Below are 26,931 nucleotides of genomic sequence, written 5' to 3'. Positions count from 1 at the left end.
AGAGCAGCTGCGCCGAGGGGAGAAGACGGAGCCGGCGCAGGCAGAGTGGAGGGTGGGGGGAGCAGCAGATGAAGCTGCGAAGAGACGAGCAAAGGCCAAGCACTTCATTCAGGGGTAAGTGAACTCATCTGGAATTCAGAATAGGAAATGGACAGATTTATTCTGTCTCAGACTCTTTTAAATGGACCATCCCAGCTGCTGTGAGTAAAGGAGCTTTGGCGGGGCCAGGGAAGAAGGGGATGGCGAGACTCCACAGAAGAGACGTGACTGCAGGGCGGGAACGGCAGAGGCAGTAACAGGGACTCGAGGGAAAGCAGGCTGGTAAGGACTGGCTAGTGGAACAGGTGTGAGATCTGAGGGGGGGTGGAGAGAAGGAGGGAAAGGGAGAGAGCAGAGAAAGGGAGAGGGGAGTTTAAAATGATGCTGATATTCTACATGATATTTAGGAATTACTGCTCTTTTAGGAGTGATGACAGTATTGTGGTTCTGTTTTGTTTTTTAGAAAACATGTTCTATAACTACACACTGAAATAAATGTTTACAGATGAAATGACAGGACATTTTGTTTCAACATAATATTGAAGGGAAGGAAGTAGGTGGAAGTAGAATGAAACAAATTATCCTGAACTGATCACGACTGAAACCGGGCGCCAGTACGAGGCAGTTCATTACATTATTCTATGTACTTTTATATTATGTATGTTTGAAATTTCCAATAGTAATAAAAAGGAAAAGACAGACCGCCTCCTGACTTTGGACCGAGCAACTCGGGGAAGGCCGTGCCATTCGCTGGTCTGCGAAGAGCGGTCCTTCTGGGGGCGCAGGTATTCACCGAAAGTTCTACTTTAAACTTGCTGAGCCTGAGATAGCTCTTAGACCTCTACAGAACCCACTCGTCTTGTCAGGAACCAGCTCTTCCAAATGCTGTATGTGACCTGACAAGAGACTTCTTTTTCAACTAACTTAAGGGAAAAGCAGGGTTTCATGACTATCACACGGAAGACGGGCAAAAGGCAAAAGGACCAAGACTCCCGAGCCACCAACCACAATGTGCACTTTTCCAGTGACCACGCCACAGAGACCTTGCGTAGCCCACAAAGTCCAAAATGTTTACTCTCTCAGAAAACACTGGCTGAGCCCTTGTCTGGGTCATGGCATCGTTTCTAGGCTCTTGCTGAAGGGGCAGCAGCGTGAAGCGGTCACCTTGTATGTGCAGATGGTCAGTTTCCTCTTCCGGGTCTCCGTGTTCCTCTGCAGTAACGTGTTACACATCTGGAAAACCTGCTGCATGACTGCATCCTGTCTCAGGTCGTCACGGCCCTTCAGAGTAATCAGAGCACGAACAACTGGGCACAGTCCATTTTATGATCAAATCACACAGAGAGCCACCCGAGGACAACGAGAGGGCGCTCAGAAATATACGTGAGTACCCGTCCCCATCTTCTCAGTCTCTTAAATGACTAAGACCTAATGCTGGTCTTTCATTTAGAGTAAGCTGTAACACTAGGGAGGCAGACCAGTTTAAAAAAACGTTCCCCCTTGCTGCTTCTGGAATGAGGCTACCTGGGACTCCTCCACTGGAGGGCACGACGCACTGTCCCCCTCCACGACCTCCCAGCACAGCCGGGAGAATTTGGGAGCAGAGTGAGGGAGGAATGCTGGCCCCTTCCAGATAGATTTACTAGCTGCTGGCACAGTGCCACACTCAGGATCCCTTCAACTTGAACTCTTCAAGAAAAGAAGCAAGTCACCTAAACGGTTTTTCCCATAACAAACAAGCGGACTGATAACCTCATCATATCTGTACATGTCCGAAGTGTTCATTTGCTGCAGTCAGCTGTTACAATGCTGACCTTCCAGAGACACACGAAATTTAGGAAAAGCAATCTGCTTCTAGAAAATAATGCTTATTTATATTGTGTAAGTTTTACTGACTTGCAATTTTTGAGAAGAAAAATAAGGACGCAAAGCAGGAAGTAAATGTCAACTGCAGTTCTGACTTTTGTCACTACGCCACTATGGACCGCACAACCGGAGGGGAGTCTCACCTTGACGAGCTGTCTCCTTTCCTTGCCATCAGAGCCCAGACAGTCTATTATTTTAGGTAAATTTAAACCTCCTGCTAAACGAAATTCTGCTTTAAATGACTCTATAGTCACCAGATTTCTGTATTCTCCGGTGGGGTCCACCTAATGAAGCGTGTAAATGAAAGAACAGGTCAGGTACACTATGTGCTTTTAAAGGAAAATGAATTATAAATGACAATTTAAATACGAAACAGAGGAATGAACGACAACATGCTGTGGGTTAAGAGCTCAAGTGGTAATCTGCTTCCTGTTCAAATGAAAGAAACAGAATTCAACACCAGAAAGGCTGGGAAGTCACACAAGTCACCTTTCTAGGCATCTCTCACTAACCCTGGGGCGCACAGTGTTACAAGAGTGTTGCCAAAAAGCTACTGAAGATTCAACCTGCTCTCAGGTCTTACGGCGGACTTTGTCAAGGTTAAGTCCTCTGAGAAACAGTAAATGTCTCACAATAACATAGTAAGGTAAGTTTTTTTTTTTTTAATATTTTATTTATTTATTTGACAGGCAGAGATCACAAGTAGGCAGAGAGGCAGGCAGAGAGAGGAGGAAGCAGACTCCCTGCTGAGCAGAGAGCCCGATGCGGGGCTCGATCCCAGAACCCTGGGATCATGATCTGAGCCGAGGGCAGAGGCTTTAACCACTGAGCCACCCAGGCGCCCCGTAAGGTAAGTTTTTAAGGAAGTGTGTAGAGTGGTATTCTAGGTTGAAATGCTGCTAACTGTGGCATTTTCAGGAAATACTCAGCTTACCTACCTTTCAAATCAAATAACTACATATACTAAGAATGTAGTCAAATGATCCTTTTTAAAAATTTTTTGTTTTTAATTCCAGTTAATTAGAGTTATTATTGTTAGTTTCAGGTGCACAAGATACGGATTTAGCACTTGCATACGTCACCCGGTGCTCATGAGACAAGTGCCCTCCTCCATCCCCATCCCCCACCCACCTCCCCTCTGGTCACCATCCGTGTGTTCTCTGTAGTTAACAGTCCGTTACTAAACTATCATCTCTGTTATTACATACATCACTGCCAACTTGGTATTTCTAGCAATAAAAGATCAGCACAAGGTAGCTAAAGTATCATGCATATTACAGTTAATTTAATACTGTAACATGTACTGGATTACTTAATAGCATAATACATGATAGTCAATACATTCTAACACAGAGACTTTTTAAAATATAAAGCATTTAGGGACTTTCTTGCCCAGTTAAAAATTAATCTTGGCGAAAGCACATAGAACATTTTCTTCTTTTGGCCACTGAAGGTAACAGTCTACAAACCTTCTTCACAAGGAAGATGGAAGGTGTAAAACTGAAGGCAAAAGAAAAGAAAGCAGGAGAACCCTTTGAGTATTTTCAGGCTTAGGTAAAGGGAGTCTGTAAAGAAACTATAGGACGAAACATGGAAGTCCCAATCTTAACCACTTTGATGTCAAATAGTTAACCTAATGAAGAATTTAGTTCAATAAAAAAATCAAGACAGTTAATAGTAAATTACCTTAATTTCCATAGTTGGAACAACAACGTCTTCTAAATTCTTCAGTTTAGTAATTGGCTGGTCTGCTGGGATATTTATGCCTCCTGTATTTAAAATAAAGAGGTTCTGGTGACAAAAGGCACTGAGGAACCGCTCTGAAGGTAAAGCAGAAGAATTCAGTAGATGCCACAGACCCCAACCTGTGGCTAATCTGCGGTTCTGGCCCTGATCCAGAAATGAAGACCTAGGGCTTGAGACATGATGTAGTGCAGGGCCAGAGCAGGACAACGGCTGACATGGCTTACACGTGACTCTGCAGGTACCTGGCATTAGTAATTAGGCCAGAACCCAGCTCACCCGTCCCGGCTGAGTGCCTTAAGACAATTACACAACAGCCTTCTGGCACACAGATAATGTACTCCCACCATATTATTATTAAATGTAACCAAAGGATGTGATGATTAATATGCTTTGTTTGCTTAGAGGAATACTATGAGAATTCTCAGTCTTATTTTCAAGCGTGAAGAACGTAAATGCAAAGACCTGATTCTGAACAGAAAAGGGAATACAATTGTTAAAATTTGGGGAGAGAAACTTGAATGCATACACATAACCAAATATCACAGCAGTTTATAATTATTTGAACAGAGTCAGTAAGAAGAGTGACAGATTACATGCAAGGCATTCTAACGCTTACAGAGGAAATAGTAAAGGCTTCTCATTTTTAAGACCTAGGGCACTATGGGAAACAACATTTTAAGAAGGCTCTGACCCTGAAAACTGTCAGTTATTCAGTTATTTTAATGGCTTTGCCTCTATGCAATTAATTATCTGGTACAAGTATTTGTACCAGGAGATGACCTGGAGAAATCAAATAATTAATTCAGTACAGTCACATATTACCAGGTAACAGAAGATATTAAATGGTAAGGGACTAGGGGTTGCTGAAGCTACTGGAGAAAAATTCAGCTTTGGACCATGTGGGAACCATAATCATAAGGACCTTCATGTCTGTAATGAACGTTATGTAGGTAAATTAGAGAGATTACATATTAGGCTCGGTTCTTTGTATACCCATCCAGAGAAAAACATAGCATAAAATCAGCTGTCATTCTTTCAAACACCTACTTCTCTGCGTCTTCCACTGAGCGGCATCTAAGTTTGCTAATATGATGTAAGCATCACAGAGCGCCTCAACACTTCTGACCATGTGAGGTCTCCTACTTCGGATAGTGTGTATTATTCTGTTTGCAGCCTCGGTTCGATCCTATTCAGAAAAGAAAAAACAAAACAACATTACAGAAAGAAATACCCAACACTTATATTTTCCATTATAACAAAAGGAGAAGCAGAATTCATGCGCTAAACACTGGAAAGACTACAGTGGCTCAGAAACAGAAGAGTCACCTTGTGAATGAAATACATCAAAGGTGGAATAAGATCAACAATAAAGGACTTGGGTGTATTTTGAAATTATATTTTCTTTGCTCAGTGCTGTGAGGAAAGAAAGTACTGGTATCTACTACACCCGGAGAATATTCAGGAATTCTGAGCCAGTGTTAAGTGGCACAGTAACAAACCGAACGCGGCCAGAGAATCCCTGAGCCTTAAGAAAGGAGAGCTGTGGGGAGGTCTGAACGCTGCAACTCATAAAGGTACCTATGTTTAACCCAAATACCTCGTCGAGTGGAGAGCTTTGTTTAGGTGCATTTTTAATTATTCGGTTCCTTCTTGCTGCCTCTGGTTTGGTCAAAAATTCATCCTTGTTTGCATTTGCTAAGGCCAGTATGATAAACAAAGTGTGATGGGGGTGATCCATTGAAATCCGAGAGATAAGCTGTCAAAGAACAAAGGACTGTTAGATTTATGCAACCAACCAATCCAACAAAAACAGAAAATCCGTAACATTTTTCCTTTCGTTTGGCGTCACAGATATGTGCTTTTGCACCAGACGCCACCGTGGGCAGAGTGCGCGTATGTGTGAGACAGAGGAATGGGGAGAAATGACAAAGAAACAGAGTATCTTATGTGGAGTGAGGTGAGACAAAAGGGAATTTTTATTCCTGCCCTTTTATAGCAAAATAAATACGAATGACTAGAATCTTTTTGTATTTTCATATCCTAGAGTAAAACAGTAATACATAAAATACGAAAGAAAAGCAGCTGTGTTTTGATTTTCAAGTTTACTTACATTATTGAGGACTTCGTGAAATCCAAGGCCTCCCATCATTTTGGTCCCCATTCTAGCAGCCAACTGGTACATAAGAGGCAAAAATTTGTATGATGGAATCTTCATTCCATCGGTCTATCGTTAAAAAAAAAAAAAAGCCTTAAGAAACATGCATTTTAAAAAGTCCCACATCTCAGTAAGTAAATTTTTCTAAAATAATGCTACTAGCACCATCATCTTCTTGTTGTTGTTAATGTTAATAACTAATTACATTTTTTTCCCTTGACATTCATCTTAGTCTTCCTGATGGGTATTCTAGATTGATTCACTGCTAAGACACAGCATTTGATCCTAAATTAAACTGTATTCAGAACTAGAACACTTGCGTGATTTCATTCCAGTGAATCTAAGGAAGAGAAATGTCGATCTGAGGGCTATTGTGGTCTTGACTACAGAGAAGGCGGTGTGTGATACACTGGAGGAACTTGTGCCCTGTACGCTAAACCTAACAGGACTTAATGAGCACCAGCAGCAGAGACCGCTTGTATCTATTAAGAGTCTTGTAATTCTTTTCATCCAGGAGAAACATTTTACTTGTAAGCTTCAAGTTGGTTGCCAATGTAGATCTGGTAAGCATAACTTTAATATTAGGTGTCCTCAATAAAATCTAAAGTTTTTACATGAAAACTTATGAAATACTACTGCCTTAACGTTTTCCTTAAACTTTACTTTTCATTTACAGAAGTAATTCACTTAAAAAATCTCAGAAATGATAAAGCAGGAGGAAAAACCTGCCTGTGGTCACATCATCTTTAACTGCCTTCCAGATCTCCTAGTCTGGCATCCTGGCACTTCCCAGCAGTAACTGAGAAGGAACAGGCAAAGAATGAACTAGATGCTCTCATCTCTGCAGAAACCTGCATCACTGGAGCTCAACGAGTACCTATGAGTAGAGCATCAAACCTAATACCAGGGATACAAAGAATATACGAGATCTCTGACACTGGTGGGCTTATGTCTAAGCTTGTGAAACACGGGCTGGAATACTGGGTTTAAAAGAGAAGACTTGCCTTCATCATGCCATTGACTTCAGAAACTCCGGAATTTTCAAGCCAGAGAGAACAAAGACGGAATATCCACATATCATGTCCTTCTCCACTCAGTAAGCAACTGATGTAATTTTCAACTGCTTTACATAAGAAGCGCTTACGGTCCTCTTTCAGGGCACGGAGCGCGCACTCATCCAGCTCCAGCTCCCGCTGGACCTTTACTGTGTATCTTGCATTGGGTAATTAAAAGAAATCACAAAACCCATCAAATGGTACAGAACTACAAAGTCATACATGAAATGCAACACAAATGAACAGTCAGGTATCCATCCCCGGAGAAAAATGAAAATTCTAAAACTACTAAGGGAACAAACTTTTACTATCTGGAAGTAAGTCTGTGCAATTCAAAAGCCATTCTAGGCAACTGGGGACAAATGGACCTTACCTGAGATGCCTACTTAACTCCCTTCTCTACTTTCCCTATCGTATACCAGACAAAGGCAGGTCTGAAGAAGGGTATGACTATATTGGAAGAGACAACTCTTCTGTATTTAAATTGAACACCTATCTCTTTGTAACTATGATACCAACAAAACAAAAAGCCCTATACTCTACGATGTCTAGAATCACAGACCATGAATTCACGCTCTGGTTCTGTACATCTATCTTATCACTTTCACTGGTGGACATCTCATTACCTGTTGGTCTGGATTTTATGTTCCCGAAGAAGGCCCACTTCCTCTTTGGCCCTTTTCAGAAGAGCCTGCTTGTTTTCAAACTCTGATGATTTCATGTAGTTTTCAATTCTCTGGTACTGAGTGTCCGAGAACCGTGCCAATGAGAGAAATGCTTTCATCTTTCCATTTCTAAGCTCATCACTGCTTTCTCCGTCGAAATTTCCAGCAACTTCCACTGCCTTGAAGAAAACACAATCCATTTATATTACAGAGATACTAAATGCATCCAAAGACTCAAATCAAAGAAATACTGCACTAAATTCAATTTATATATATATATATATGTATATATATGTATGTGTATATATATATGTGTGTGTGTGTATATATATATATATATACACATAAGCTAAAATATATGAAGTACACGATTTTAAATTTTCAAATAGCCTTGATGGTACAGAAATAACCCAAACAGCTAATATTTTAAAGAACTGTACAAAAACACAGGGCTCCATAAAATTTAAAGACAGTCATATAATGATTTCCACACTACACTAGCTATTTCCAAAACTAATTAAACGAAAGGAATTAAGGGGCAATTCAGGAAGGCAGAAAGGGGATGGACTACAGAAGTGCAAGTCCTACTTGGAAGGCAGCTGAGATTACAAAGGAATCAGACTGCCGTGGGTATTCCTTAATCAGCTCTTTTCCTAGATAGATGAGAAACGATCAGAAACAGCTGGCTGTGAGTAGCGGGAGGTGGGGGCAGAGGGAAGACAGTGCCCTTCTTTTTTAGTGCTGTACACTTCATTCTGCTTTAAAAATTACACAGAGCTACAACAGCTCTATATCCAAAAAATGAAGGCCTTGATGAACAGACCAAGTGTATCCATACTGAACAGCTCCCCAGGGCTGCTAGGAAAGCTTACCTTCTCTAGGTAGGTCTGCATGATGACCGCAGGGTTCTCCAGGCAAGTTTCCGCTAACCAGGTGCCGCACACCCTCAGACATTCTGCATATATAAGTCTTAGGTCGGGATCATTCTGTATACAGAAAGCAAAATCTTAAAATGCAATTCACCAGCAAAATATACGAAAATATCTTCCATGTAGGTTAAAAAGCAGGATGAAAGTATTTTTCCTCATCTGCTTTCACATACATGATTTTAATAATGACAAATAGGCCAGTTTTATGAAATAATCTTCTCCTACTATTAATTATTTTGCTACTACTGAAGCAACTCACGATTACCGAACACTTGTATACACCAGGCACTCTACAAAGGCTGTTTCATTTCCAGAGGTTTAAGGCTCAGGAACCCTATGAAATGAGTCCTGTCATTGTCCTAATCCGCTGAGTGCAACACCACTGGTGAGGGAGAGCTCCAGAAGCTAACGAGTTTTCAGTGGCCAGTAGTGGGAAATTATCAGCCATTGTATTTCCTAAGCAGGTAGACTGACAAGTTACAGAAATTATCAGCCATTGTACTTCCCCAGCAGGCGGACCGACAATCATTCCAACTTGCTCCTCTTTTAACTTTTGTTCTCACGTCCTATTCGTTTCAAACTTACAGTAGTTCTTTCATGTTTGTTTCCTATGCACCCTTCTCCAATTCCACATAAAGTTAAAAATAGATAAATAAAAACAGTTTAACATTGGGATAAATCAAATGAATCTACCACAAGATGGACTGGCAGAATTCCTGCAAATAGAAAAAAAAACGAGTATTTTCTAGACTGCTTTTACAAATACTAATTTTCCAGGCTCCTTTTTACAGTTTCTTATTCATGGACCCGTAACTTCACAGTGGATTTCTTAAAGATATTTTAAAGCACAGTCACTCTTTTATAACAGGAATTCATTCAGCCAATAAAAAAAGTGAACCTCTGCACAGCTGGCATCCAGCTTCTTGATCATCTGCTTGAGAATACTCAGGGCGAGACTCTGCTCCTTTTTTGCCCAAAATACTTGGGCTTCCTCCAGCTGCCACTCAGAGACTCCACAACGAGCTGGATTATATTGTTTAATTTGAAATATTGCCCTTTCAGGGAGCTGAAATGAAAAGAACAGATAAGAATTACTACTTTTACTATTACTACTACGAGCACGAGTACTAATCAGGAGAGCCGTAAACCACCACTCACTGACGACCATCTGTCAGGACCGCCTCAAGCACATCTCCACCTGCCTCCTCCAGCCCCATATAGGCCTGTTTTTCTCTTCAGTACATATAAGCATACAAGCATATGTACGTAAATATATGTGTGTATACGCACACTATATACAATCCGTGAACTGTTATCGACAAAGTAAGCTACATCTTACCATCTTAGAACCAGGAAACAGGCACAGAGAAGGTCTGATGCCAAAATGGAAAATTATGCTAAACAGTATTTTTATAGCAATCTGTTTCTCAATGACATTTCCGTTTTACTTGTGCTTTCTATTTTTTGTCTCAAAAGGAAAGGTCATGGGGTGAGACGACATGGTTTTGAAATCCTATTACCTGTGTGTTCTTGACAGTTCGGGCTAGTACGGAGAATTCTACAAGGTGCTTGGTGAGAATATCCCTGAAACAGTCTCTCTGGGAATCTTCCATTTCCTTTTCCATGAGGATCTCCAAAATGACCGTGCGGAGAGCCATGATGGGCTCCTGAAAACTGAAGTCACTGTCTTTGAGGAGCTGGGAGTGTTTCCGCCACTTAGTGTACACTTCGGAAGGTTGCCTATCCGCGCCTGAGCTGCAAGCACAGTCACAGAATTCATGTAAGCAAGAGAAAGGAAGAAAACAAAATCCCTACTATTAAATACACTAGAAATTCAAAATGGTTCAAAAGGACTGAAGTTTAGAAGGCTCCAAAAGCATCAGCTCTCTGATGGTCAGCATGGGGACTAGAGATGATGAACATTTCTAATGATTTTCTTAAAAATACTCTTCAACCTCAGAAAAGGCAGCACTTCTAAGTATATATTCTTCTGAAAAGAGAAGACATTCATCAGGCCTGTCACACAGAACGCCTACACCCCCAGTCCTGCTTCAGCACTCCCTGTGGCAAAAGCAGACACGTCAGCAAGGAAACGAAGTGAACTCATTAATTTCTACTGTGTCCAACTATGCATAGGGGATGACTCTAGGCATGATTATAGTTGTTAAAGAGATCACAATTCAGAGAGAGAAATGCTGGCACCTGGCAAACATTATTTATTAAAGAAGAGAAAATGCATACTGTATGACTAGTTTACATGAAAAGTCCACATGAAGCAGTACTGTCCAATCCTTCAGGACCCCTGCACTGACAGGAATCGAGAGGAAGCAGGGACAGGAAGAAGACGACAAGGGAAGGACTAGGAAATGAAAGCAGCTTTCGGAAGCTTCTAGGACAGCATGGCAGAGGATAGCTAGAACGACACTGATCCAACATAGGGCTACAACAGAATGGCATACCATGCTCTCTGGCAAAAAAAAAATGAGGAAAAAAAACAACGTTATGTGGGGTACAAGAGGGCAAGAGCTGTGAAGAAGAAAGCACAATGATGCTAAATTTCAAAAACTTGTATTTTTACAGTAAATATTTTTCAAAACACTTCTTTTAATAAGAACACAGCTCACGAGGCTCATCAACTTATATCGTGATAAAAGAAACGAACGTACTGACAGCCTCTTTTCTTGTTTTGTAAGTCACTGCAGAGAGAAAACAGCAAAGCTGCACTGGAGGGTTTGTTTTGAAGTCATCCAAACCACATTACCTGGAGAACAGCTCCCCGACGTTCTCGAGCTCGCCGATAGCCTGCAGCCTGCTGAGAGTGGGGTAGAGGGAGTACACAGACTCAAGGCCCCCCTTGCACAGCTCTTCCACTTCTTTCACCCTGGAGGGAGAAAACACAAGACACATGGGACACTAAGAGATTTTCAGAAAGATGGAAGCTCATATCTGCTCGTAAAGAGTTCTCACTGGCTTTGCTGGTGACCAGATGCTCCTGACATTCACAAGTACCACTGGCACAATGTGGCGGGCACAGAGTCATCCCTCAGACCAAGAGTTCACCCTGGATCTCCCACTCCTGGCCACTAACCCAGGCCCCGTTACAGGATTCCTATGTTTTTTCCACTTTCAGAATTATTTTGAAGCTTAGAGAACATGTACAGAAAGAGCCTAACAAATTGGCTAGCACATAATATGCACTGAAATGGTAGCAAATATTTCTGTAGTAAAATACAGGATTTAATAGGTCAGTAACTACTGTTAAATAAAAAACAGTGTATTACGTGTGTTTAGTCTGTTATACTTAAGTACCTTCTTGGGCATGATCTCATCTGTGCCTCATAATAAGCCCAGGTATTGGTAAGTCCTGACCGCAAGTCACTACTTTACAGCAAGAACATTATGCTAAGAGGTAAATGCCACACAGCTGCTAGAGGAGACAAGATTAAAACTATCAGGATACAGAGGTCCAGGAAGCAGACAGAGAGGTAGGAATCCACAAGACGTTCTTGAGGGGTCTGCATAAAGAGCTGACCTGGTCTCAAAGGGAATTTTAATTTTTTAAAGGAAAGAACAGATCTGAACCACATTAACAAATAAAAAGGTATTTTATATATATATAAAAAAATAATGTAACAACTGATTTAAGTACCTAACCTATGAGCATGCTGCTACATCTAAAACAAACAAACAAAAAGGTCTATTAGTACTATATATCTATTTGACAAACAAGCATAAAAGAAATCTCTAATATAAAACATTTGAAACACAGAGAACCCCTTTGTAAGATACGGAAGACAACTATTAGGATAGGCACACCCAGAGTTCCTACAAAAACCTTCCTGCAGAAGAGAGAACAAATCTGAGTGCTTATTTCTCAGACTTATAGGAGCTAAGAAATTATTAGTCACAGGATTTCGCCTCCCCTGTCTGCACTGCTCGAGGGTCAGTGCTGACTGGCACAATTTATTACCCAGGGAATGTGGTTTCCGAGAGGGGTATGAGAATGACAAAGAAACAATCAGACCAAACCCACCAAGTCCTTTATCCCTTCACCAGTGCAAATCCTCACACTGAAATTATTGATCAAGTTTTCAGAAAAGAAGCCATGACATTAAACATTAAAATATAGTAACTCATTTTGTGATACCTGGCATATCTGAGACTTTCATAAAATGTGGAGAATTCTCTATCTCTCAGAGACTGCAGAGCATTGTACAGTGATTCGTGGTAACTGGGTCCTTCTAGTCCTTTGCTGTGAGATAATTAAAACATAAAAGGAAAAAATGTAATTATAAACAAAGGATCCTAAAATATACATGTATAAATAGTTCACTTAAAAAAAATCTGACAACTAAGATTAAGACTTCTCCACTTAAAAAAATGCATTTCTAGGAATTTTGGCAAGAAATACAAAGAATTTTGTAGATCATTTAAATTATTCAAGCAGAAAAGAGTAATTTCTCAGCTATTTTGGCCGGTTCTAACTATGCTACATTCTCATGCACTGACTCCATGAACACCAACTGTGCGCCAGGCGCTTGGCACCACGTTCCAGTGTCAAGGAATCCGTGAGTGGACAAGTCACATAGGGTCGTCATTCTCATGGAGTTTATGCTGTGGTCTGGAGAAGATGGACAATAAATGAAAAAATATTGGACAGTGACGAGGGACATGTGGTGAATTAAAACTGGGTACTGGGACATCCAGCTGGCTACTCTGGACGGGTGGTCAGCACAGGTGTGAGATGTGGCCTTGTTAAACGAGAATCTGAATGACAAGACACCATACACGTGGGACAGGGGGAAAACAAGATGCACATAAGGCCCCGAGCAGGAACAGCTTGGCCAGCAGGAAGCACCCGGAGAAAGCTGACATGCCCGGAATGTGCCGGCCACGGGAAGAACAGTCTGTGGTGGTTTACTGAGGGGAGCGAGACTACGCTCCGCCGGTAAAAGGCTGTAAAAATATGAAAGCGTTTCTCTAACGTTACAGCAATCTAATAGTTTGAAATTGGAAAAACACCTCAGTTAATGAAATTTTTTTTCAATGAAGGCAAGTCAACATATAATTCATATGATCTCAATTTTTTGGCATTTATGTCACCATAAAACTTTTTAGATAAAAGTGCAATCTTTTATTGAATTAGGTGTTTGGCTTTCCAGTCGGAAAAACCAGTGCTATCACGATGCAGGTTATAAACAGCATCTTCCCGTGCTCCTGGGTTAGCAGTTTTTATAGAAGGAAACATTTTATCAGTACAGGTAAGCAGTCTTCTGGAACCCTCCAGCCCGTAGAAGTGCTGGCTAACCCAAGAGTCTGCACCAGGGTGTGGGAAGGGAAAGGACAGTAGTTTTCTTTGGATGGACAGACAGAAACTCTCACGAGAAATACGTTTTAGATTTCTATTTCCAAGCCTCTGTCTCTGGCGGGGAGTGGAGCTGCCCTAGGAAGAGGCTGAAATCCTCTCCCCGCACAGTCTCTGCTTCCTTCTGTCCTACCGGAGCCATGCGGGCATGTCCACAGCCTGTAAAGCACACACCCCCGTGACACTGAGGGACACAAGCAACGGCTTGCCGTGCAGAGCTCAAGAAAGCGCAGCACACAGCACCCGAGCTCCTGTCACCTGACGGCGAGGCCGTGGTCCCACTGCCTGTTCCTCCACGCTGCCTGGTAGTGGAGTTCCTGGAGCTCCGCGCACCACTCCTTATTCTCACAATCTAGTCCTTTCAAATAGACGGAAAGAATATGGCAGAGTCCCAAATTCTGCAAGGCCTGAGCAGGAGAGTATTTAAAAAAAAAAAAAAAAAGCTCAGTACTCAAAGATAACAGAACTAGAGAAATAAAAAACAGCAAACACAAAAAGTAGCTTTCACAACACATCCGTGAAAATCCCGCAATCCTGGTTAGTAAGCTCCCCCCCGAGGCGCAGAGGGCGCTCCCAAGCCTCGGCCCTGTGGCGCAGGTGGCCCAGACCCCGAGGAACGGTTTCTGGGAGACACGGCCCCCGTGTGGCACACTGGACCCCACGAGGAAATGTCTTCTGCTGTCAGCTGGCAGGACCACCATCACCAAATCCACACTCTTCCTGAGGTCAGTGACCTGCCCGATTCAGCCACGCGTCCCGCGGGGTTCTCAGCCCAGTGCCCGCCGAGCAGGGACATTCTCGGCTCTCGTGCGTCTGCTCGGACTGAAAGCAGCTCAGCTCGAGGCCGGCAGTGCTGCTCCGGGGCAGGCAGCAGCTCACCTGAATTATCCCCGCCTGGCGGGTTGAGGAGGAGATGGCCGTCTCAAGGTCATAGGTCACCAGGGCCTTCCCCCACATTGCTTCATGCTCGTATGTGCGTAGTCTGCAATGAGATTTGCAAAATCTCTTTGAGTTCCATGTGCACTGAAGTCCTTCACAGACGGAATGACAACAGCATCATCTAGAAATGTGCGGTTACCTAGTGAGGGGCTGCAAGACCTTCCCTCCGCCACAGCCGTACAGGCTATCGGGCTCTCCTATACTTCTGTAGATTTCTAAGAGCAGATCCTAAAAACAAGGCAGCAACAACATGGGAAAAGGAAAAATGTCACTTTATAAATTTAGCAAAGAGGAACTTTTACTATTACCAACGTATATCTCCCAACTCTAAATGTTGTTACAAAAGTAAAAGGCAGCGATACTGAAATATAAAGTTTTTTTTTTAAAGATTTTATTTATTAATTTAAGAGAGAGAAAGAGTGAGAGTGAGAGAGAGCATGAGAGGGGAGAAGGTCAGAGGGAGAAGCAGACTCCCCATGGAGCTGGGAGCCCGATGCGGGACTCGATCCTGGGACTCCGGGATCATGACCTGAGCCAAAGGCAGTTGCTTAACCAACTGAGTCACCCAGGCGCCCCTGAAATATAAAGTTATTATTTTTTTAAGATTGTATTTATTTATTTGACAGACAGCGATCACAAGTAGGCAGAGAGGCAGGCAGAGAGAGAGGGAGAAGCAGCTTCCCTGCCGAGCAGAGAGCCCGATGCGGGGCTCGATCCCAGGACCCTGGGATCATGACCTGAGCCGAAGGCAGAGGCTTTAACCCAGGTGCCCTGAAATATAAAGTTTCGAACCAGCAACACAACAAACTGATCCCAAAGAACAGAATAACAGACTCCCTGAAGAAAACTGCTCACAATTTCATGAATTAAAAAAGAAATCAATCCCGATACCAGGTTTTTAACGCATACAAAAATAATCATAAAACAAAAACAAATGGGGTGCCTGGTTGATTTAGTCAGAGGAGCATGTGACTCTTGATCTCAGGGTAGTGAGTTTGAGCCCCACAATGGGTATAGAAATTACTCAAAAATGAAATCTTAAAACTGTTATATGCAATACTTGTCAAAATACTGCAGCATTTTTCACACAGCTAGAACAACCCTAAAATTTGTAAGGATCGAAAAAAGACCCTGAATAAAAAAAAAAAAATGAAAACAAAACCAAATAATCCTATCAACTGCTAAAACTGTGCAAGGGATAATGATGTCTGCAAAGTCTGACTCTTGAATGTAGTAAAAATAAAGGTCATAAATTTTTCTCTGAAAAACAAAAACCTCAAAGTTGCATTACGTTAAAATTGGTAAAATGTGGTATGGATAAAGAAATGGCTTACTGACTCAAATCTCTGTTGTTAAGTTTGTACAAAATTGATTCGGTTTAAAACCATCTCAGTAAAATAAAAATGAAAACAGAAAACAAAAAACTGGGGTGCTTGGGTGGCTCACTGGGTTAAGAATGCAACTCTTGGTCTCAGCTCAGGTCTTGATCTCAGTGTCATGAGTTCAAGCCCTGCACTGGGCTCCATGCTGGGCGTGGAGCCTGCTTAAGAAAAAGAAAACGGGGGGCGCCTGGGTGGCTCAGTGGGTTAAGCCGCTGCCTTCGGCTCAGGTCATGATCTCAGAGTCCTGGGATCGAGCCCCGCATCGGGCTCTCTGCTCGGCAGGGAGCCTGCTTCCTCCTCTCTCTCTGCCTGCCTCTCTGCCTGCTTGTGATCTCTCTGTCAAATAAATAAATAAAATCTTTAAAAAAAAAAAAGAAAAAGAAAACGGGAAAAATGAAAGAGTCAGAAACTTTTGCACAGAAAACCAGTCAAGCACTTCAAGTGCCTCATGCTTGCTCTGGGAAATAATTTACTACATACAAATTCACTGACACTGGCCTAATTCTACACTTATAATTCTAATTAAACTGCTGATATTCATGAACATGAAACTGAGCCCTTGCTGTTCTTCATTTCAGTACCCAAGCCCTGCACAGGGCCTGACACATAGAAAATACTTTAAAAACTCAGTAAAAGAGGTTAAGACTATAAAAAAGGAAAAAGGGAAAAGAGAAGGGAGAATGGGATCAGCCAGCAGAGAGCGCACACTTCACACAAGGCTTGCTTGAGGGTTCTAAGTGTTCCCAGAACATTAGGGAGGGTGGGGGTGGGGGGCAGGTAACACCCCCCCCACCCGTCTAGTCACGTGAGGTTCTGGGTGGGGTGGGATTAGCAAGTGCTGCTTCAGGCAGGAGCCTGGAAAGGGAAGAATGAGAGACAGCAACGACACACAGGTCCTCTACAAAGTCCAGCAGGCTGTTACGGAAGGGAGGCCAGAAAGGATGAAATAGAGGGAAATTATTTTATTTTTTCTTAAACAGGCTCCACACCCAACATGGGACATAAACCCATGACCCGAGATCAAAAGGCTCCTGCTCTAGTGACTGAGCCAGCCAGGCGCCCCTGAAGGGGAGTGATTTTAATACTTAATGGGACTGTGAAGATGTTTAGGCACATTCAGAGGGAGCACAGCACAGTAAAGAACAAATCCTCTGAGAAAGAGTTCATAAAAAACGAAGCACAGGAAGGACCGTCTTGACTAGAAGGGGAAGGTGTATCTCTAACAAGAGGAAACGTTAACGATGGAGCGGACGCAGGGAGATTTCCATGTCTGATGGTGGGACGTCATCTCCCTGTCACGTTTTCTTCCAGAAGCAGGAGGCAAGCTATAAGCAGAAGGAGGAGAGACAACTAGGGGTTTAAGCAAAGTCGAAAGACCAAAACTATCATTTCAAAGGAATGAGCGGACCAAAGAGATTCAGGGAGGATGGACATTAAGAGATTTATAGAAGAAGCCATCTGCCCTGAGGTGTGACATACAATAAACAAGGAAACAAATGAATATACGATTATAAATGTTAAATGCTACAAAGAAAATGAACAGGCTACTGTGGCAGAAAACACATGGTATAAATTCACCCTGCGACAGGTGGTTTCTATCCCAACTTCCAGAGAAAGGAACTCAAGGTTGGAGAGGTAAGTAATTTTGTGCCAGATTTTACAACAAAGTGGCTGAGTCAGAATTAGAACTCAAGTCCCTCTGCTACTCCAAGGCCCAACCTTCAGACCAGGAACTTACGTACATGACACTCAGTCCAAAGAGTAACATCTGTTTGAAAATCAAATGACATCTCTATAATCTCTGCAACAAAATAATTATCCAAAATATAAAATAAATAGTATCACAAATAAGGTCTCTATAATATTTACCTGTAAACGTATTCCAGTTTCTTCTTTACTTTTTTCACTCAAACTAGAGATAGCTGTACTCTGGCTTGCTTCTTCAAACGTAAGACTTCTGTTTGTAAAAAGAGCATTTCTTTTAATGAGAATATACTACTTTGAAGCTTGTTAATATAGACAGTATAGACTTGGATGGGAAAAATTAACCAAGGTCATAGATAAAACATAGTGAAACATTTATTTACACTTTAAAATTCAATATAACTTACACAATTGTGAGCATTAATATTTTGAAGGAGAATCAAATTTTAATGACAGTCTGATATATGGGGAGGCCAGATACCAAATACACTTATTTACAGAGCCTGGCCTGTTTCAAAAGAGATGCTCCCCACTTTCTAAATGTTCTATCAGTGGTTTTACCTGAAGTTCAACCTCATTAATAATCACGGCACACAAATTAAGACCACAATGAGACACTACTTACCACCTAATAAACTGGCAAAAATTAAGAAGTCTGATAATATTAGGTGTTGAGAAAGAAGGGCATCAGTGGGATTCCCCCGACCCCTAAGATTATAAAACTAAGCAACAGGATGAAAACTTGGATTTGTGGAGTCCAAGCCCTGAGCTGTAAACCATGCATTAATATATGACACTCAGTCCCGTAAGTGATTTCAACTCAGAAATCATGTCACCCCTGAACTGTTTACGACAAGAATAATCCAGAGTATAAAATAAATCTTTTAAGTGGTAGTACCTGTAGTACCTCTAGTACTCCTGTTCGGCCCCTTACTTAAATGTAAGGCTTTCTACTCACCTCCTCCCTCCTGAACTACATTTCTGAGAAGGATGCAAACTGGTATAACGACATTAAAAATAATTTGGCATTATGTTTTTAAGGCTGAAATTCTGCATACCCGGCAACCCGGTAATTTCACACCGAGACACAGATCATTAACCGGGGAACGGGCCAACGAACCGTGCTGTGTCCTCGCGAGGAACACGAAGCAGCAGTGACGAATGAACCACAGCCACACACGCATAAAGTTCACAAAAATACTGAGCGGAAAAACAAGTTGTAGAAAAGTCCACATATAACTCATCATAAAGCTCAACAATGAGGAAAACTAAAGTATATTTATGGGTTCATACTCATCTGATAGAAACAGCATCTGTAAAAACAAGGAACACAGAGCCCCTGGAGGGGGCACAGAGCGCCGAGGGACGGAAGCACACTGACAACCCCCGACTTTTCTATCCAGACACTACGGAGTTTCTTCACTGGCGAGTCATGGAGAGAGAGTTAGGTTTCAGAGGAGAAATCTGGAAAGTGGGGAGACAGTCCCGCAGGTGATGACTTGGTCAGCCCAAGGCTGTAACCCTTCCCCGGCAGTCAACGCCCCACTGGACCAGGAACACCGAAACCACTGAGGCCAGGAGCTAACGCCTCTCTCTAGATCGGAATGAGGGAGTTTTGGATTTCTCTCTGAAATAACTACAGACACTAACTTGGAAATTTCATTTGTGCTCAAGAGCAAGTTAACAAATCCAACTTCTCCGAGTCACTGAAGAAAACTAGCATTCCCTGCCCTCCGTCAAGCTCATCTCTCTGTCCGCTCTCCCTTTGCCATCGGGCACCTGGCGGGAAAAAGTCAAACCAAACCGGTAAAGCAGACAGCAAGCCTTATGTGTCAAGGACTTGTTCCCAAAGTTAACCAAAATAGGGGCACCTGGGTTAGGCCTCTGCCTTCGGCTCAGGTCATGATCTCAGGGTCCTGGGATCGAGCCTGACGCAGGGCTCGCTTAGCAGGGAGCCTGCTTCCCCCTCTCTCTCTGCCTCTCTGCCTACTTTTGATCTCTGTCTGTCAAATAAATAAATAAATAAATAAAATCTTTAAAGATTTTTTAATTTAAAGATAAATAAAATCTTTAAAGTTGACCAAAATAAAAATCCAGGCCCTCCTGCTTATTAAATAAGCAATTTTGCAAAAATGTGCCAAGTTCTATACAATCACCTACCTACCAATTCAGGTGATTTTATTTACACCCATCAAAGAGTTCAGTTATTCCCTCCTGATTAGTAAGAAATACTCTGTGAAACCAGGATACTGAAACACATTCAGATCAGAATTCCTATGTAGACCCTGACTCAGATTTTTTTTTAAAAGATTTTTATTTATTTATTTTGAGAGAGAGAGAGAGAATGAGCATGAGAGGGGAGGTCAGCGGGAGAAGCAGACTTCCTGCTGAGCAGGGAGTCTGATGTGGGACTCAATCCCAAGGCTCCAGGATCATGACCTGAGCCGAAGGCAGTTGCTTAACCAACTGAGCCACCCAGGCACCCCCTGACTCAGATTAAGTCTCTAAGAATAAGCAATAACCCATTTCACATACTCATTACATACTTCGAGAACAGAATTGTCTTCGTACAAAGTCAACAATGATGGTGAACACATCAATCACATGTTACACACAGTATCTACATATCGATTTTTGTTTTCAGTTGAAAAATAGAAATTAAATACCAAGCCAGAGAGTTAGTAAATCAGTCCAGGCACACTGATTTATGTTTGGAGTAGGATCTGAATTCTGGCTCCGGGTTTTCCACAGTCTAAGACCCACAGTACTTCCAGCCTAAGGACACCCAAAGCAGAAACTGTAAGTCGCAAGCATGAGAAATGAAGCAACATTGTACATCTTCGCTTTTTCGATTCTGTAATATGAATGGTTCTGTGGTTGGAAAACGAGACTGACAACAAAAATAAACACTAGGCCATGTCAGATGAATAAATCCAAGGAGGGCTGCTGGGATAATACAGTGAGCGTTTTCCACTCTCTACCCTTGCTGCTTTTCCTTTTCCGCTATGATCTAGGAAACACCTGTTCGACGCTTAGGAGAGTTCTAACTCAGAGGAAAAGCTAATTAAATCAGTAGAAATCCAGGTAGATAGCAAAGTAATCAAAGTGATTTAGAAACAGAAAGAAATCCATTACATTACTTAGTAAAACTAAGTAATTACTTAGCAAGTAAAACGGATTTTGAATAAGCTGGGGGTATTAGTGGTAAAATTAATTTCACTGAAATCGGGGAATCACTCAATCATGTGAAAACTGTCTGTGATCACTTGTATTAAGTTCCCGATGCTACCTGCTGTGGGGAATACACAGAGACGTAACTGTGGTCTCTGTCCCCCAGGAGCTTGCTATCTGGAGAATTTCTACAAGTCTTATCTAATAAACACCCCTTTTATTTCTTTTTTTTTTTTTTAAAGATTTTATTTATTTATGTGACAGGGAGATCACAAGTAGACAGAGAGGCAGGCAGAGAGAGAGGAGGAAGCAGGATCCCCACCAAGCAGAGAGCCCGATGCGGGGCTCGATCCCAGGACCCTGGGATCATGACCTGAGCCGAAGGCAGAGGCTTAACCCACTGAGCCACCCAGGAGCCCCACCCCTTTTCTTTCTTTTAAAATGTTATCATTTCACTTTAAAAGAGACAGCTTCTAAGATGTCATTTAAATGGAGAAGCAGGAGCAAAACAAACTACATTTACAGTGACCGAAACTACATTTACAGTGACCGAAACCGTGTCAACACCAATTTAAAAAACCAAAGGTCTGAATCCCATTACCTTCTGTCTTGGTCTTCCATGCTTTTCTTATCTGCGTAGATTTCTGCGTAGAGCAATGCTGTAAAGTGAGCAGCACAAGACTGAGCGACCTTGGCAACCTCTAGATAATTCAACTCCAGCCAGAAGGCATCATCGAAAACTGTTCCTAAGGAGGGTCTAAAGAAAAATGTAACACGCAGTCAGGTCCCTTTCTTCACCTTCACGATCAAGAGAAAAGCAAGCTCGTCTAGAATACAGTGCAATCGAGCTCTGGTGAAAAAGAAAATGACGCTCAAATTACCCGAGCCCTTGTGCCCCCCCACATATAGCCAGCCCACTCTCAGCATGAAGAGCCCAAACTCTGACCCTTCGCAGAGCGCCAGCCAGGAAGGCGACGGGTCATCAGATCATACAGACGTGGGGTTCACGTTCGCGCTCCATCAAGGCGTCCACTGACCACAGGCTAAGCATGGGCCGCCCAGCACCGCGAGCAACACCTACACAAAGCTTTTCTAGTGCGCGACCGGATGCAAGGACTGTCTCTGCTAAGACACGACTATGTGTTTCTCCTAGTGCAGTTCATTTCCTAAGTTACCAAACCACCGTCTTCTGTGCTAACAGCAGGCCAGGACCGGAAGGGACCAGAGATAACACCTCTTCCAAAACCATCATGACACATGAGACGCGACAGGGCGTGGCTAAGGGTGCTGGTCGTGGAGGGGGCACAGCCTGGTTAAAATCCAGCCGGACCCCCCAACCGCAAGCTGTAGCATCTGCAGCAACCTCACTTCCTGAGCCTCAGTTTCCTCACTTGTAAAGCCCGGGGACAGCACGTCATCAACAGTCGCTCAGAGACTCAACGATGCTCACAGGCTGACGAGTCAGGTGCTGACACTGAACTACAGCTACCAGGGAACCTGCATTTCAGAGATCACACAGCTCCTAAGTCCCGGACCTGGACTTGAACTCGGGTCTTTACACGCTTTGTTCTATTCACATTCTCTCCAGCTCTTCCTCGAGGCCTAGTCAGAACGAGAACTGAAGTCGAAGAACTCCTATGCTCTCCGGGGCCTGCCCAGGGCAAGACCATTCCACCTCGATGAGAATTCCACACCGGACGGTTCCAAGGTGAGAGGCTTCCCCACACCGAGGAAAGAGAGGCTCCAGCTGCAGTTAAAGCTCTTTCGGGGCTTTCTCAGAAGAGGGTCTGGTACAGGACAAGAAAGTGAACCAGTAACTTTCTAACTGGCAGCCAAGACACTGAAAGACCCAGAGCTTCTAGGAGCGGAGCAGGACAGAAGAGGGGGACAGACGTCAAGGCGTGCGGGGATTTTTCAGTTTCCTTCTGCCTCTCCTTCCCACGCTTTGTCAACCACTGCCACCAGCCGGCCTGCACGCCACAAGCCACCAATTCTACCTCCCCAGTTACCGGCCGCCTACAGTTTGCTCGCAACTCTGGTCAACTCAGGAGCAGCACGGGTCAACCTGCCCGTGACCTCTGGCAACACCTGCACTCACTGTTAAAACTCTCATGAGGACCAACAGGAACAAGATATTGTACGATAGAACCATTTACCACCGTCAAGAAAATAAACACCGCCACAGAACAGGATACAGAACCACGCATTTTGAGGCCTGTGATTCACTGTAAAGAAACTTTATCTTATCCAGTCCCTGATATTGTCTTAGCCAAAGTGTCGCCCTGAATATGGATTATTTCAGGAAGATCCAAGCATCACACAAATTAAATATGGCGCCTTACAGCAGCAGCACCTAAAATAATCATGGTAAAATTCAACCAGCAAAATTTAAAATTTAATTTTAAAATTAAAATTAACACTGCTAAATCCCCAAACTCAAGCAGCAATATTGACTTCGTTACCTCTTCTGTCTCCTCATGTAGTCCACAACGGCAAGCATTGTCCTCTGTGACTTTTTATCCACACAGCATCGGAACAGGTGCTCGGGCTCTGAAAATGAAAGAGCGCTCCCCTTAGTCCCGGACAGACCTGCTTACGCACACTCCTCCCTCGTGCATCTGGTGGGATGTGCAGAACCTGGCACAAAACTGGTTCTTAATATGAATGGAGAAGCAGAATTTAATGGCATTTCTTATTTTTTGAAACAAACTACTGTGCTTAGGGGCACCCAGGTGGCTCAGCTGGTGAAGTGCCTTCTTTCGGCTCAGGTCATGATCCCAAGGTCCTGGGATCAAGCCCCACGTCCAGTGACCTGGTCCATGGGAAACCCGCTTCTCCCTCTCCCTTTGCCCCTCCCCTGCTCATGCTCTATCTCTCTCTCCCTAATAAATAAAATCTTAAACAACAACAACAACAACTACTGTGCTTAGTAAAACTGAGAATTTAATTATATTTCTACTGGGTGCTCGGGATACAATCCTGAACACGACAGGCTACTGCTGTGACCACACCAAACTCGTGACCACAGTGTGGCGAGTGCTAGCACCAGGCAGGGGGGCGGCACAGAGAGGCCTATTGAAAGGAACCTGATCTGAATAAAAGAAGTTTCATGGGTCAGTGGTATCTGACAGAAGAGGGACAGTGTTCCAGGCACCAGTCACACTCCTGAGACGGCCAACAAGAATTTACTGGAACAGTACCACCTGTGCCGAACCCCAGAGCTGGAAGGCAGTAGGGACACTGGGCCGAGTGAGGAACAGACACATTCTTTACCACAGAGAACTGACAGGATCTGGCCACCACATGGGAGAGAGGTTCTCAGGCTTGGGCAACTGAGTGCCATTCACTGAAGACATGAGAGAAGTAGGCCAAGGGAAGGGGATGAAGAAGGTTAAGTTTACTTTGAGAAGTGAGTCTGGGATGCACAGGAGACATTCAAGGGAAGGCAGGAAAGGGACAGACATCACAAAAGATAAACCATTTAATCTGACAGCAATCGGGATGTACTTTCCTTTTAAACCACAGAATTTCACACATGAAATTAAAATTTTCTTTTACAGCCATATAGATGCGGCACTTTATGTAGAGGTAAAATAAAACAGGCTATTTTTACCTATGAATGGTGACAGCATAAATATGTATGTATATATGGTAGCAGGAAAGTCTTGGCCATGTTCATAATGAGCTGCCAGGTCATCGTAGGCGGTGACAGATCATATTAGTTTAGTAATAAAAATTGTTTTTAATATGACTTTAATATTATCTTAATATTTAAAGTTTAAATGTTTACCGGTAATTGAACTACGTACACCTTCTTTCCCAAATTAAGGACAGGAGATACAGTTTAGTTTGCAAAAGTCTCTACGAGAATTTTTATTTCATGAATTTCATTTTGATAATCTAAAGAAAAGTCCCATAAGCATACTGTGGATCATTTACAAGACCAGCTCGTAATCTACCAGAACACAGAAGGAGCTTCCAAGTCTATGTTTAAAAATTGTTTTATTTCACACGAGAGACGTGTAAGTGCTGTCAATGGAGAGGAACTCGTAAAACACAGAACAGAGCAAACGGAGGTCGACCAGACACCACGGTCATGTCAAGCAGAGGTTTCAGCAGTCCAGAAAGGACGACTGGGAGAGTCATGTGGTCACAACCTACGCCAAAGTGACAGGAACCACAGTCGAGACTGGGGAAGAGCAGGTCGGCCGCAGTGAAACGCACAAGTCCACAACTGTCCGAGCAGCGTCCTGGTCTCACGTACACTAAGTGACTCTGTACCTGGTTTCATGTGTGCACGTAAAATACGTTACTAACACATATTAAAGACAGTAAGTTAACATTCTAGATTTGTGAATTTTTTCCCTTTAATTTTAGAGAACCGGACCCACAGCGAGCCCTCCAGTACGCGTGGATGTATTACGTATACACACGACACACTACTCCTCTCCCCATGGCAGTTCTCCTGCTATACGTTCCTACTGTGGGGATTATGAAGCATAAAAAGAAATTCAGTTATGTAAGTCAACAAAGTATAATCTATTTTGTTTTTTTCTGGGGGAGGGTTGTTTTGTTTTGGGTTTTTTTTGTTGTTGCTATTGTTTAAAAAAAAATCCAAGGAAGTAGACCAAATATTAACCACAGTGATCCTAGATCATAGGATTACAGGCAACTTAATTTTTAAATTTATGCTAATTTCCCTATTATTTTCCACAACAAATATTCTGTAATACAAAGGGTTATTTTAAAAAGATGAGTTGGCCAGATCTTTACCATAAAATTTCAACCTATCTTCCAGTACAGGACCCAGAATATTTGCTTGCATTTATTTGTCTGCTTTTCCCACGGCGAGGATGTAGGTGGTCTTCTTCGTATCTGGGGTGCCAGTGCCGAGCACAGGGCCTGACACACACGGAACGCTCCGTGAGCCGCTCCACTATCAGAAGCCAAAATTCCCTGGTGAAGTGTTCCGCACCGAGCGCTAACCCAGGTGCTTTACACACTGTCTCATTGGAAAATGGACCACGACTTTCATCTCCATGCTCCAGAGGATGAGAAAATAAATACTTAGAGGTTACAGAATTAAGCTAATATAGCATCCTGAAGGGATTCACACAAAATCTTTCTCTAGAACTGAGAAGTTAACAGTATAAATGCTAGAAATTTAACTGAATACCTGAATCCAAATTTGCAGGGGTCGTGGATCGGCTCGTTGGTGAGGAGTGTCTGAAACAGCTCGTGAAAAATCCCTGAACGTGTGTAGAAAGCAGGTTTCTCCGTGATTCATCTGTATCTTGGAGTAAAACATCATGAATCAAGTATGGAAGCACAGTCTGACAAAAGTCCGTTTTCACCTGGAACATACAAACATGTGGCATCAACAGTCTGTGTGAAAATCATCTAGTTCGCTTAACATTCTCATTCCGTTACTGGCATCTCAGACTTAAAAACGACAGACGAATCGGTCATGAACTCAATGTATCTCTAAAACACACGCAAAATGCATGTACCAGGCAGGGCTCAAGAAAAATCAAAGTTCCCTACAGTGTTGACGTGAAACAAATGTGTTCATTTCACAACAACTGTCCGTTGCCAATCTGGGTCTTAGGCACTTAATGAAACAGGATGATGTTTACAAATGAAATTATTACATCATGACTGCAAATAAAATTTCAGAGTTGGAAGTGTTATTAATAAGTTTTCTAATTTGATATAAAGGAAAACGGGGAATCAAAGTTTAAGAGAAAAGCTGAAAATCTGATTTTTGTACATTTTCTACACTCAGTGAAAAGCTACAACAGGCATGTTCAAGTGTTTATTTATTTTAATAAACTCCTATTTGAGTATACAATTTGGGTACTTATCTGTGATATACTCCTATGTGTAGAAAAGCACTTTAATCCTTGTGCTACATT

General features: G+C 42.7%; 1 protein-coding gene across 2 annotated transcripts in view; it reads right to left on the bottom strand.

Annotated features, from left to right (window-relative positions):
- The window catches only part of ATM (ATM serine/threonine kinase), a 127,459-nt gene that overhangs the window by 17,703 nt on the left and 82,825 nt on the right, over positions 1–26,931 (bottom strand). For both annotated transcript variants that reach the window (XM_047691106.1, XM_047691105.1), the window contains exons 39-58: positions 26,193–26,370; positions 23,479–23,566; positions 21,618–21,773; positions 18,011–18,098; positions 14,899–14,987; positions 14,700–14,802; positions 14,079–14,227; positions 12,603–12,707; positions 11,217–11,336; positions 9,976–10,210; positions 9,354–9,521; positions 8,399–8,512; positions 7,488–7,705; positions 6,811–7,018; positions 5,762–5,875; positions 5,249–5,407; positions 4,699–4,837; positions 3,592–3,674; positions 2,049–2,189; positions 1,204–1,320 (exon numbers count right to left, since the gene is read on the bottom strand). In XM_047691106.1, the coding sequence (XP_047547062.1) occupies positions 1,204–1,320; positions 2,049–2,189; positions 3,592–3,674; positions 4,699–4,837; positions 5,249–5,407; positions 5,762–5,875; positions 6,811–7,018; positions 7,488–7,705; positions 8,399–8,512; positions 9,354–9,521; positions 9,976–10,210; positions 11,217–11,336; positions 12,603–12,707; positions 14,079–14,227; positions 14,700–14,802; positions 14,899–14,987; positions 18,011–18,098; positions 21,618–21,773; positions 23,479–23,566; positions 26,193–26,370 (2,772 nt within the window). The remainder of the gene's footprint in view (positions 1–1,203; positions 1,321–2,048; positions 2,190–3,591; positions 3,675–4,698; positions 4,838–5,248; positions 5,408–5,761; positions 5,876–6,810; positions 7,019–7,487; positions 7,706–8,398; positions 8,513–9,353; positions 9,522–9,975; positions 10,211–11,216; positions 11,337–12,602; positions 12,708–14,078; positions 14,228–14,699; positions 14,803–14,898; positions 14,988–18,010; positions 18,099–21,617; positions 21,774–23,478; positions 23,567–26,192; positions 26,371–26,931) is intronic.

This window comes from Lutra lutra, chromosome 10 (assembly GCF_902655055.1).
Source record: "Lutra lutra chromosome 10, mLutLut1.2, whole genome shotgun sequence".
Lineage (NCBI taxonomy): Eukaryota > Metazoa > Chordata > Mammalia > Carnivora > Mustelidae > Lutra > Lutra lutra.
The sequence above is the reverse complement of the archived record's forward strand: the minus strand, read 5'-3'. Positions and strand labels throughout refer to the sequence as shown.